A 13,752-nucleotide genomic window follows, 5' to 3' on the forward strand; every position below is an offset into this window, starting at 1 on the left:
AAGGCATCAATTCTTCTATGATCTTCCTTATTCACTGTCCAGCTTTCGCATCCATATGAGGCTATTGAAAATACCATGGCTTGGGTCAGGCACACTTTAGTCCTCGAGCTGACATCTCTGCTCTTCAATACTTTAAAAGGTTCCTATGCAGCAGATTTGCCCAATGCAATACGTCTTAGACATTACCAAAACCCCTTGAGCCAACGAGTTGCTGGACCATAGTCTTGGGACACCGTGGTCAATTGACATAATATAGTCCACAAATACAATGTTCTGCATCCTACTTTGGTGAGTAGTGACTACCATCTAACGTGCAACTATTGGTCTTGCCGTTTGCAGAAGAAAGAAGACTGATGAGAACTGAAGATGCTTGCAATCAATTAGCCCCATGGACTAAATGGAACACATGACTAATGGAACCCAGAGTCTCCATTTTCTGGGTCCAGAAGAACTAGATGGTGTCTGGCTACCATTACCAACTTCTCTAAAGGGATTATATTAGAAGGTCCCTTATGAAATGGGAGAGAACATGAAACAAAACAAGATGACAAAAAGACTGGGCTTATTGGTCAGAGAGAGACCAGAGGAATTGAGACTATGGTCCTCAACCACCCTTTAGGTCTGGAACAGAACTCACTCTTGTGACCTAATTTCCATCTGAACAGTAGATAGGTATATGGGGGGACAACAGCACTAGTGAGGTAGGCTCACCATGAGATGGTCAATCATTCAAGTTCAAAAAGCCAACATTTACCTGGGGATGAGGTTCAGAGGGGATGGGAAGGAGGGTGGAATGGAAATAGGAACCACAGGGAGGAAGTGGGATGACTGTTGTTACATGGAGGGCATTGCAATCATTGAGATGAAATAAAGTGTGTGATTTGTTGGATGTAAAACTGATGGTCTGCACTGTAAACTTTCACTCAATTCACAATAAAAAGATTTGAATGGATGAGTAAATGATTAGTAACTATCTTCTAAAAGGAGTCTGGCAGTGTAGTGGTTATGAGTTGGGCTGCTATCCTCAACATCAGCAGTTTGAAACTACCAGCCATTCTGTGGGAGAAAGATGAGACTTTCTGCTCTTGTAAAGATTTGCAGCCTCAGAAATCCTATGCAGGATCACTATGAGTCAGAACAGACTCCAAGGCACACCATCACCACCATTCATCAAAATAAAACAAAACAAAAATGTGTGGTAGTGTAACCTTGGCAAAGGACTTAAACTCCTTAAACTCCTTACCTGTGATATGGTACAAATAGTACCTTTCTTAAAGGAACCCTGGTAATGTAGCAGATTAAGAGTTGGGATGCTAACTGCAAGGCCAGCAGTTTGAACCTAACAGCCACTCCTCAGGAGAAAGATGAGGCTTTCTGTAAAGATTTACAGCCTCGGAAGCCCTATATAGGGTCACTATGAATCAGAAGTGACTCAGTGGCACACAACCACCACTAGTAAGTGTGATCAGCTCAGTGGTGGGCACCTAGAAGGTGTTCTGTGAATATTGGTTATTACCTCGGATGCAATTAAGAAGGCAAGGGGAGAGTCCTCTCCATGAGAACTCTTGTTGTTAAGTGCTGTTGAGTCAGTTCCAACTCATAGCAACCCTGTATAGGGTTTCCAAGGAGTAGTGGCTGGTGGGATTGATCCACCAACCTTGCAGTTAGCAGTCCAGTGTTTATCCTACAGCCCCACACCAGAACTCCAGGATGGATTCTAGGTTCTACAAAAATGAGAACCCACTTCAGGAAAAATATCCAAACCCAAACCTGTTGTCGTTGAGTCGATTCTGATTCCCAGCAACCCTATAGGGCAGGGTAGGACTGTCCCATGGGATTTCCAAAGTGGGGATCTTTACTGAAGCAGACTGCCAGAGTGGCTGGCTGGTGGGCTGGAACTATTCACCTGTTGATTAGAAAATGAGCACTTAACCACTGCACCACCAGAGCTCCTCAGGAAAAAGTGTTGTTGTTGTTAAGTGCCATCAATCGGTTCCGACTCATAGCAACCTTGTAGCAGCTGGTGAGTTTGAACCGTCGACCTTGTGGTTCAAACTGATCTTGTGGTCCTGTGCTGTATCATACAGCGCCACACCAGAACTCCTCAGGAAAAACAGGACAAGGATAGTCCTTGAGAATTTCTGAATTTTCTGAGAAATCACGTGATTTCTCTACATCAGATTTTTGTGATGCTGTTTTCGTCTGTCCTTCTTTCTTGTACTTTGCTTAGTATTTGCTCTTTTTCTTTCTGTTTATCCTTTTCTTTAAACAAAATGAATTCTTGTAGGCTCTAGATTTTATTCTCACTTTTCTTGTTATCTTTTTCTTCTTCATATTGTTCCTTTACTCCATGACTTCTGATCTCTATTTCTCTTTCTCTACCATTTTGTCTTTCCTCTTTTACAATTGTTTAGCATAGGTGCCCTGGAAACAACGTCCATGAAACTATGCTGGTTATGACCTTGGTGCCCCTCTACTGCCCCTTTCTATAGTGTCCCACAGTTACCCCACGTGGAACCCTTCCTCTGCACCACTTAACTGTTTAAGACCTCTGGGACCTTCGCAGTCTGTTCCTTACAGATTTGTTCTTAGAGATGGACTCGATAAACTCAGACCCTCAAAAGTATAAATAACTTCTGAAGTTCAGTGCTTTACTCTTTCTAAAGGTATTAGAGAACTTCAATCAAGTACTCAGTTTTCAGCCCCCAAAATAAATCTCTAATGTTAATTTCAGGCAATAGACAGAGGATATTTTCTCTGAGGTAGGAGACCTTCTCCTACAAAAATGCTTCTTCACAAGCATTGTTCTGCTTTGATATTTTAGAAAATAAATGGAAGAAATAATTTAGATAAAGCTAGAGTTATATTTTGGAGCCCTGGTGTGGCGCTGCAGGGTAATGTACTGGACTGCAAGCTTGGTTTGAATCGCCAATCAGCTGCTCCTCAGTAACCCTATACAGGGTCGCTATGAGTTGTAACTGACTCGATGGCACTTAACAACAACAAGAGTTAGATTTAGCCATCCTCTGGTACATGGGAAAATCAGTTTGGGGCTAAATACAATTAAATTTCAAAGGGATTATGTGCAGTAGATGCAAAATTAATTTCAGGTAAATTGTTACAATCTGGATTTTTCATTCTTTCTGTATTTTATCAATTTTAATGTAATTTGCAAGGAAGATAAGCTCCGTCATACATGTTTGCAAACTTCATGAATCAATGGAACCATGGAACCTTAAGCACCTGCGTCCTGGTAGCTCAGTGGGAATCACCCAATGCCAGCCAAGCCATTCTACCTACTCTCAGCCCTCTGCCTAGGGCGTAGAAGCTTTTCAAGGGTCTGTAAAATAACTGAACCCTGGAAAATTGTATTGATTATCAAAATATGAAAAATCTACCAAATAATAAATGTAGATTTGAATATCTATAAATCCAAAGGGTCAATCTCATTACTGCTCAATTATTATGCCATTATCTACAAGGAGACTTCAGTATGAATCTTCCACATGTAAGAGAGCAAAGAGCCACTCGGGATCTTAGAACAGCCCTGAGTGTCCGAGATTTGAAAATCTGAGCCAGAGTGGGAAAACATGATACTATTTTTCTAGAAGGATCTAAGTCTCCAAGCATAAAATGGAGCTCTTGGAAACTCTGTGGTGCACAGTTGTACTCTGATACACGTGGGGTCACCATGGGTTGGGATCAACTCAATGGCAATTGTTTGTGTGTGTGTGTATGTGTAGTTTAAGTGTTGCTGTTGTTAAGTGCCATCGAGTCGTTTCTGACCCATAGCAACCCTGTATAGGGTTTCCAAGGAGCGGCTGGTGAGCTTGAACTGCTGATCTTGTGGTTCAAACTGACCTTGCAGTCCAGAGTGTTAACCTGCAGCACCACACCAGGACATTATAAATAGGAGACATTATATTCAGCGTATTCCCATCTACTTATGAAGCTGAATTAGGAGATGCTGCTGCTAGACAGGACCACCAACATAATTGGAAATAGAACAATACCAAGGAAAACAGTTTTTTTTTACCAGAACTCCTTCAAGAAAGAAACCACTATACATTATTGTGTGCCATCAAGTTGGTTCTGACTCAAAGTGACCCTGTTTAGCGTTTCTGAGGCTATATAAATCTTTATGGGAGCAGAATGTGTTATCTTCTTCCTGTAATATACATCGCTAGGAAGCAGCTTTGGGTGGGATCAGGAAGTCAAAATGCTTCTTAGGTCTATCTATCAAGCTGCAGGATTATTGTTTTACTAAGGGAGGTAGGTTGTACACGTTTGGGGACACAGCTGAACTTGCTAAGGACTAATGTCCCTATCAGTGGTCTTTCTGCCTCCCTCTAAATACATGTTGAACGAATACTTAAAGAATATCTAAAGAGGCACCAAATTACTAGCTGCCTAGGTTGTTCACCGCCTTGTAATTAATCCAGCACTGGCCAACTGGGACCCATCTTACCTTGATGTCATAGCCGATGCCATGGGCCTTGCACATCTGGAGAAAAACATAGTGGAAAACCAGAGAAAGGTTGTTATGTTTCAGCTGGGTGGTCATTACCGCATAGCGACAGGTTGCTGACAACTGGAAAAGACCATGGCCAAGTATTAGAATATTAAAAAAAAAAAAAAAAAGTACTTAAATAAACTACTAATTTTAGAATATTTGTAGATCTACAGAAAAACTGCAAAGATAATACAGAGTTCCTGTACAGCCCAGACCTAGTTTTCCCTGTTGTTAATATCTTACATCGTTGTGATACGTTTCTCATAACTAAGGGTAAGCGCTGGATTGCTAACCCCAAGGTCGGCAGTTCAAACCCACCAGGGAGAAAGGTGAGGCTTTCTGCTCCCATAAAGGTTTGCGGCCTCGGGACCCTTTGACAGTGTCAATTAGTACACTGCTGGTAAGTACACCCATACTGTACTCAGATTTCAGTCATCTTCCCTAATCGCCTTTTTCTGTTCCCGGACCCCAGATCTCATTTGGTAGCCACATCGCCTTAGCTTCATCTTGGCTGTGACAGTTTCTTAGACCTCTTTGTTTTTGATGACTTTGACAGTTTTGAAGGGTACAGGTCACATATTCAGTACAATGTCCCTAAGTTTCAGTTTGATGTTTTTCTTATGAACTGAAATGATGGGAGTATGGAGGGAAGACCACACTGGTGGGAAGCACCATTCTCAAGGTTTCATAACAAGGATTTGTTGTTGTCAAGTGCCATCAAGTCAGTTCTGATTCATAGGCGACTCTGTATAGGATTTCTGAGGAGTGACTGGTGAGTTTGAACTACTGACCTTGCTGTTCAAACTGACCTTGTGGTCTAGTACCTATTCTACAGTACCATACCAGGACTCTATTAGATGACCACTAATGGTGTTGATCTTGATCACTTGACAAAGGCAGTGTTTGCCAGCTTTCTCTACTGTTGTTATGTGCCGTGGAGTTGGTTCTGACTCATAGAAACCCTGTACAGGGCTATGGAGGCTGTAAATCTTTATGGGAGCAGAAAGCCTTATCTTTCTCCCGCAGAACAGCTGGTAGTTTCGAACTGCTGACTGTGAGATTAGCAGCCTGATTCGTAACCACTATGTGTAAAGTTACTTATTTCTCCTTATCACTTAAGGGGTGAAGAGTTATGCTTCAACTCTTCAAGATGGCATATGTTAGAATTTCTATGTTAACTGCTTTCTTTGTTTGAAAATCAAAGAAACATATATATAAACAAACAAACAACATATATATATATATATATTTTTTTTTTCTCCCCACCCCTTTGTCTGGTTGCTTGGGAGCTCTCCCAAGGATAGTAGCTATAGTAATGTCCCAAGTATTTTTATTAGACATTTCCTAAAAACAGTTAAAATGAATATAATACATACAAAATAAAGTACTGAGTCCTAGCAGTAAAGGCAAGGTATTTATAGAGCGTCATCCATGATATACAGTATTTGCTTTTGACAATCAGTGGGAGAAAAATGAGATTGTCTGCTCCCATAAAGAATCCCAGTCTTAAACACCCTAAGGAGGGAGTGCGGTTACTCCATCCAATTAGCACTGTGGTTCGAGCCCTCCAGCCGCTCCACAGAAGAAAGATGAGACTTTCTGCTCCCAAGAAGATTTTTAAATGCCTTGGAAACTCATAGGGTTGCTATGAGTTGGAACCAACACAATAGCACTTAACAACAACAACAACACCCTAAAGAGCTGTTCTACTCTGTTTATAGGGTTGCTAGGAGTAGGGATTGACTTGCTGTCAGTGGGTGTGTTTTTGACAATCAACTGTTTGTGTCTTTGGATAACTGCAAATATTAGAAGTGCCTCTAGGGCCATGGCCAACCTTCGTCTTCTTGTTGTTAGGTGCCATTGAGTCAGTTCTCACTCACAGCGACCCCATGCATAACAGAGAGAAACACTGCCCAGTCCTGCACCCCCCTTAGTATTGTTGTTATGCTTCAGCCCACTGCTGCTGACACTGTGCCAATCCATCTCATTGGGGGGTCTTCCAGAAGAGAATGTGGAAGTAGGGATTTAATTGCTGATGTCAAATGGATCTTGGCTGAAAGAAGAGAATACCAGAAAGGTGTTTACTTGTGCTTTATTGACTATTGAAAGACTTTCAACTGTGTGGATCATGACAAGCTATGGATAACTTTGCAAAGAATGGGTATTCCAGAATGCTTACTTGTGCTCATGGGGAACATGCACACAGACCAAAAAGCAGTCATTTTAACAGAACAAGGGGATACTCAATGGCTTAAAATCAGGAAAGATGTACACTAGTATTATATTCTTTCACCATATTTATACAATCTGTATGCTGAATAAATAATTCAAGAAACTGGATTATATGAACAAGAACATGGCATTAGGATTGGAAGATGACTCATTAACAATCGCAATATGCAGATGATACAACCTTGCTTTCTGAAAGCAAAGAAGACTTAAAATACTTGCTGATGAGGATCACAGACCCCAGCTTTCAGTGTGGATTACACCTCAATGTAAAGAAAACAAAAATCCTCACCACTGGACCAATAAACAACATCCATATAAATGGAGAAAAGATTTCAAGGATTTCATTTTGCTTGTATCCACTATCAGCACTCATGGAAGCGGCAGTCAAGAAACCAAATGGCGTATTGCATTAGGCAAATCTGCTGCACAAGACCTCTTTTAAGTGTTCAAGAACAAAGATGTCACTTTGAGAACTAAGATGCACTTGACCTAAGCCATGGTATTTTCAGTATCCTCATATGCATGTGAAAGTTGGATAGTGAATAAGGAAGACCACAGAAGAATTGATGCATTTGAATTATGGTGTTGAAGAATAATATTGAAAGTACCATGGACTGCCAGAAAAACAAACAAATCTTTGTTGGAAGAATACATACAAGAATGCTTCTTAGAAGTCAGGATGTCGCGATTTCGTGTCTTATACTTTGGATATATTATAAGGAGGTACCAGTCCCTGGAGAAGGATATCATGCTTGGTAAACTGGAGGGTCAGTGATGAATAGGAAGACCACCAGCAAGATGGATTGACACAGTGGCAGCAGCAATGGGTCAAGTGTACCAACAGTTGTGAGGATGGTGCAGGCCTGGGCAGGGTTTGGTTCTGTTGTTCATAGGGTCACTATGAATCCTAACTGCACCTAACAGCAACAGGTGTTGGATAACCATGCACCTGGTGTTTGACTTGTTAGTGAAGGAAAAGGAAGTGCTGCTGGTGGAATCAGAACCACCTGACACTCATCTATAGACAGATCTTGGGCTCTATTTCTGTCTCTGTGATCACATGGGAGAACTAGGGCTGACTGAGTGCCCAGTAAAGAATGAACACCTTATCCCTTCTTTCATGTCTCTCTCTCTCACACACATGTGCATACATTGTGTCTTCTTTGAGCATGTACATCCAGTACTATATCTGTTGGTCACTGGAAGAAGACTGCTCTTCATATGTTTAACAAAGCCCATGTCTATAAAGGAGTCCTGGTATGGTGCTGTGGGTTAATGTGCTGGACTGCAAAGTTGGTTTGAACTACAAGGTTGGCAGTTCAAGCTCACCAGCCACTCCTTGGAAACCCAGTACAGGATCAGTATGGATTGGAACTGACTTGACGGCATTTAACAACAACAACATATCTGTAAAAAATGTTAAACCTCACAGGCGAAGTCATCTTGTGTTGTGCACCTTCATTAGTATTGTCCCATTTGTAGCCCCACTGGGGTTATTTAAAAAACAAACAAACAAACAAAGAAAATGGATGAGACCATCAAACACCTCATAAGTGCACATTGTTGGTTGTCACAGTGACCTATATATACTGAGTTGTCCCTCTGTCTGTCTCCCTTACATGGCTAGAAGTCCTCTGAGGGCAGGCACTGTTTGGTTTTTGAATCCCTAGAGTTGTACATGATGCTAGCACAGAACAGCACTTGGTTTTTCTTGAATGAGAGAATGGATGAATGAGTAAATAAAATAGAAATGTAGATGGCACTTCCCTCTGAGCTCAGAGATACTTGAAAGGCTATAAATCCAGTCAATGAGTGCTTTGAGTAGAAGCAGGTGACATATGAGCAAAGGACAGTCATAATCATCCTTTGAGAATGACAATTCACAGCAATCACTGCAGGCCTTGCCCTCTGGAGTACATCTTTTGGAGTACATATAGTACTCAGGAATTATTGTCGGGTATTGTGTACATTCAGTACTTACAACACACAGTGACCCTAAAGAACAGACTAGACCTACCCCAGAGGGTTTCCAAGGCTGTGATCTTTTTGAAAGCAGACTCCTCATCTTTCTCCCACAGAACAGGTGTGAACTACAGACCTTGTGGTTAGTAGCTTAGTGCCACCAGGGCTTCTATTGGTAGAGTGACATGCCAGACTGGAGGTGTGTGGCCACCCTGCCATGCCCAGCTTTGCCTTGCTCCCATTGTCACTAAGAAAGCCCAGAAGTCTGAGCTTTTGTATACGGAAGTGAACTGTAAATACTCTGGAATTCCATTGTGGTTACTGAGCATGTAATTGCGTGGTAATTACCATGAATTCACAAGATAATTCCAAGGTTATTTTTGTGTTCTAAACTTGTCTTATGCTGCCATAGTATATATAAACTAGAAAAACCAAGATCAGGCCCAAATCAGTGAGGGAGATAAGCAAGCATCAGTAGCAGCTCAATGCAACATTCCTTCACTCGAAAGCAAACAGAAGTGCTCATTGTCTAGTAGAGACAGTGATGATCCCTGGACAGCAAATACAGATAAGTGGTTCTGAGAGTTTGTCCTCTCTATGGAGCTCTGGTGGTATCTGTAGGTTAAGCATTGGGCTGCTAACCTCAAAGTTGGCAGTTCAAACCCACCAACCACTCGGCAGAAGAAAGCTGAAGCTGTCTGCTCCTGTAAAGATTTGTAGCCTTGGAAACTGTGGGGCTGTTCAGCTTTTGTAAAGACTTACAGCCTTGGAAGCCCTAAAGATCAGTTCTACTCTATCCTATGGGGTCACTCACTATGACTTGGAATCAACTCATTGGAAGTGGGCTTAGTTTTTTGGTATGGAGAAAGACTGCAATTCTTCCTTCACACAGACCTGGGCATTGAGATTCATAACGAATCTAAAAGAAGAGCCAAGTATTTGGTAAATGTCTCCAAACTGCCTCTTCTTTTCCATTACCACCACCATTCTAATCAAGACTTTCATTGCCTGGAGAGCTGCTTTCATTCCTTCTGACTTGGGGAGATTGTAGTAGAATTCAGTAGTGAGATCACATATGACTTTGAATCAGAAAGATAGCAGTTCAAAACCTGATCAGGTCACTTGCCATTGGAGTAATCTTGAATGCATCATTTAACTTCTCTGGCTTCTGATGATTAAATAAACTCCTACCACAGTGCCTTTGTTGTTGTTGTTTTTGTTGTGAGCTGTCGAGTTGGTTCTGACTCATAGAGACCCTGTATAGGGTTTCCAAGGAGTGGCTGGTGAGCTTGAACCACTGATCTTGCAACTACAGTACCTGTTGTTGTTGTTGTTGTCAGGTGCCATCGAGTCGGAACCGACTCATAGCGACCCCATACACAGCAGAACGAAACAATGTCTGATCCTGGGCCAACCTCACTACCACCGCCACACTTGATACCATCAATGATGCCACCTGGCTGATCCATCTCGTTGGGGGTCTTCCTCTTTTTCTCTGACCCTCCACCTTACCCAGCATGACATCCTTTTCCAGCGACTGTTCTCTCCGGACAATGTGTCCAAAGTATGAGAGACGAAGCCCAGCCATCTTGGCCTCCAAGGAGCACTCTGGTTGCACTTCTTCCAAAACACATCTATTGGTTCTTTTAGCAGTCCATGGCACTTTCAGTATTCTCCTCCAACACCACAACTCAAAGACATCAATTCTTCTATGATCTTCCTTATTCACTGTCCAGCTTTCGCATTTACAGTACCTGGTACCTAATAAATGTAGCAACTAGTTTTGCCCTCTCCCTTTGAAAGTATTTACAAGTCCTGGAACATTTTGGACCTACTCATAACCCCAAACCAAACCCACTGCTGTCAAATTGATCCTGGCTTATTGTAATCCTATAGGACAGAGTAGAACTGCAAGAGCTGAAAACCTTATTTTTCTCCTGCAGAGCAACTGGTGGATTGAAACTTCTGAACCTGCGGTTAACAGCCAAACTCATAACCCACTATGCTACTAGGGGTCCAAAACCCACCCAACCATCCAATACATCTTTTTACCAGAAAGGGAGTTAAATTTATTTACTTTATGACCTTGGGCAACGCACTTAATTTTCCTCAGCCTCATTTCCTAATCTTTAAAATGGGTATAACAATTCTTGTTGCATCTGTTTCTTGGGGTTACTGTAGGGAATCAAGTAAACTCATGTATACTTAAACTACAAAGCGTTATACAAATAGAAATGATCATTATTAAAATGTTGGTTTGGATAATCTCTCTTCTGAGGCTGTATAACCCATTTCAGTTTGCCAAGGAACAAAAAAGAAATGAAATTAGAAAGTAATGATCAAACACATGTGTCCTTTCATCCAGTGATTCCACTTTTGGGAGGATGTATTCTAAGATAAACCTGAAACATGTGCAAAGTGATGTATATAAAAAGCTACTCACTGCCACACAATTTGTGATCTGAAAAATACTGGAAATAATTTTAAAAATCCACTGATAGAGAAAAAGGTAAATAAATTATGATGCACCTATGCAACCCACCATTCATCTGCTAGTTTGTTGTACTATGGTGGCTTGTGTGTTGCTGTGATTCGGGAAGGTATGCCCCGGTTATTTTAAATACCAGCAGGGTCACTCACAGTGGACAGGTTTCAGATGAGCTTCCAGATAAATAAAGACTAGAGAGAAGGAGAGACAGACTACTTTCAAATATTTAGTCACTGAAAACCTTATGGATAGCAGTGCAACACTGTCAGCACCAGATTACTGAATATTGAAACATGATGAGGAACACCAGAATATTGTCAGATATAGTGCAGGAAGATGAGCCCCTCGGCTTGGGAGGCACTTAAACTATGACTGAGGAAGACCTGTCTTCTCAAGGTAGAGTTGACTGTGATGACATGAATGGAGTATAGCCCTTGGGATCTTCATTTGCTGATGGGGCACAACTCAAAATGAAGAGAAATAGCTGTAAACATCCATTAATAATTGGAGCATGGAATGTACGAAGTATGAATCTAGGAAAGTTGGAAATTGTCAGAAATGAAATGGAACGCATAAGCATCGATATTCGAGGCATTAGTGAGCTGAAATGGACTGGTACTGGCCATTTTGAATGTGAAAATCATAGGGTCTACTCTGCTGGAAATAACACATTGAAGAGGAATGGTGTCACTTTCATTATCAAAAAGAACATATCAATATCCATCTTGCAATACAGTACTGGCTGTGATAGGATAATATCCATAGTAGTGTAGTGGTTACGAATTGGGCTGCTAGCCTCAAGGTTGGCAGTTTGAAACTACCAGCCGTTCTGTGGGAGAAAGATGAGGCTTTCTGCTCCTGTAAAGATTTACAGCCTCAGAAACCCTGTTCAGGGTCACTATGATTCAGAACCGACTCCATGGTACTTAACAACAACAAGAACAAGGAAGACAGGTTACTACCACTATTATTCAAATTTACGTACTAACCACTAAAGCCAGTGATGATGAAACTGAAGAATTCTACCAACTTCTTCAGTTTGAAATTGATCAAACATGCAGCCAAGATTTATTGATAATTATTGATGATTGGAATGTAAAGGTTGGAAACAAATAGGAAAGATCAGTAATTGAAAAACATGGACTTGGTGATAAGAAACTATGTTGGAGATCTTATGGTAGAATTTTGCAAGACCTCTTCATTGCAAATACCTTTTTTAAACAACATAAAAGATAACTATACACATGGACCTCATCAGATGGAATACACAGAAATAAAATTGACTACATCTGTGGAAAAACATGGTGGAAAAGCTCCATATCATCAGCCAAAACAAGGTCAGGGGCAGACTGGAACAGATCATCAATTGCTCATATTCAAGTTCAGGCTGAAGCTGAAGAAAATGAAAACAAGTCCATGAGAGCCCAAATATAACCCTGAATATATCCCATCTGAATTTAGAGATCATCTGAAGAACAGATTTGATGCATTAGACACTAAAAGTTGAAGACCAGAAGAGTTGTGGAATGACATCAGGAACATCATACAGTAAGAAAGCAAAAAGTCATTAACAGTTAATAATATTAAAAAAGACTAAATGCTGGTACCCGTCACTTAAAAAACTGTCTTGACTTCATGGAGCTTATGCTGGGATATTTTTCATTCTTTTTTTTTTTTTTTTCAAAACGCCCATTAAGAAGATAAGAAAGACAAGAAAGAAGGAAAAGACCAAAAGGGATGTCAGAAGAGACTCTGAAAACTTGTTCTCCAGCATAGAGATGCTAAAGCAAATGGTAGAAGTGAAGGAGGTACAACAGCTGACAGCTCGAGAAGACAGAGTCAAATATTATAACAAAATGTGCAAAGACCTGGAGTTAGAAAACCAAAACAGAAGACCATGTTCAGCATTTATCAAGCTGAGAGAACTGAAGAAAAAATTCAAGCCTTTACTTGTGGTATTGAAGGATTCTATGGGAAAAATATTGAAGATGCAGAGAACATCAAAAGAAGATGGAAGGAACACACAGAGTCACTGTACCAAAAAGAAATTGTTGATGTTTAACCATTTTGAGAGGTAACATAGGACCAAGAGTCAGTAATCCTTAAGGAAGAAATCCAAGGTGCATTGAAGGCATTGGCAAACAACAAGGCACTGGGAATTGATGGAATACAAATGGAAATCGTTTAACAAACTGATGCAGCACCAAGAAATTTGGAAGACAGCTACCTGGCGAATTGACTGCAAAAGGTCCATATTTGTGCCCATTCCACAGAAAGGTGACCCAACAGAATGCGGATATCATTGGACAATATCATTGATAACCCATGCGAGTAGAGTTTTATTAAAAGTAATACAAAAACAGCTGCAAGCATACATTGACAGAGAACTTCCAGAGTATCAAGCCTGATTCAGAAGAGGACGTGGAATGAAGGATATCATTGCTGATGTCAGATAGATCTCGGCAGAAAGCAGAGAATATCAGAAAGATGTTTACCCATGCTTTATTGACTATTCAAAGGTTTTCGATTGTATGGATCATGACAAGCTATGGACAAC

At 40.9% G+C, this 13,752-nt stretch overlaps 1 protein-coding gene across 1 annotated transcript in view; it reads right to left on the reverse strand.

Annotated features, from left to right (window-relative positions):
* The window catches only part of IQCH (IQ motif containing H), a 188,320-nt gene that overhangs the window by 42,976 nt on the left and 131,592 nt on the right, over positions 1–13,752 (reverse strand). Inside the window, exon 9 of the mRNA XM_006831840.1 lies at positions 4,469–4,591. Coding sequence (XP_006831903.1) covers positions 4,469–4,591 — 123 coding nt within the window. The remainder of the gene's footprint in view (positions 1–4,468; positions 4,592–13,752) is intronic.

The sequence above is a fragment of the Chrysochloris asiatica genome, unplaced genomic scaffold (genome assembly GCF_000296735.1).
Source record: "Chrysochloris asiatica unplaced genomic scaffold, ChrAsi1.0 scaffold00004, whole genome shotgun sequence".
NCBI classification, from domain to species: domain Eukaryota; kingdom Metazoa; phylum Chordata; class Mammalia; order Afrosoricida; family Chrysochloridae; genus Chrysochloris; species Chrysochloris asiatica.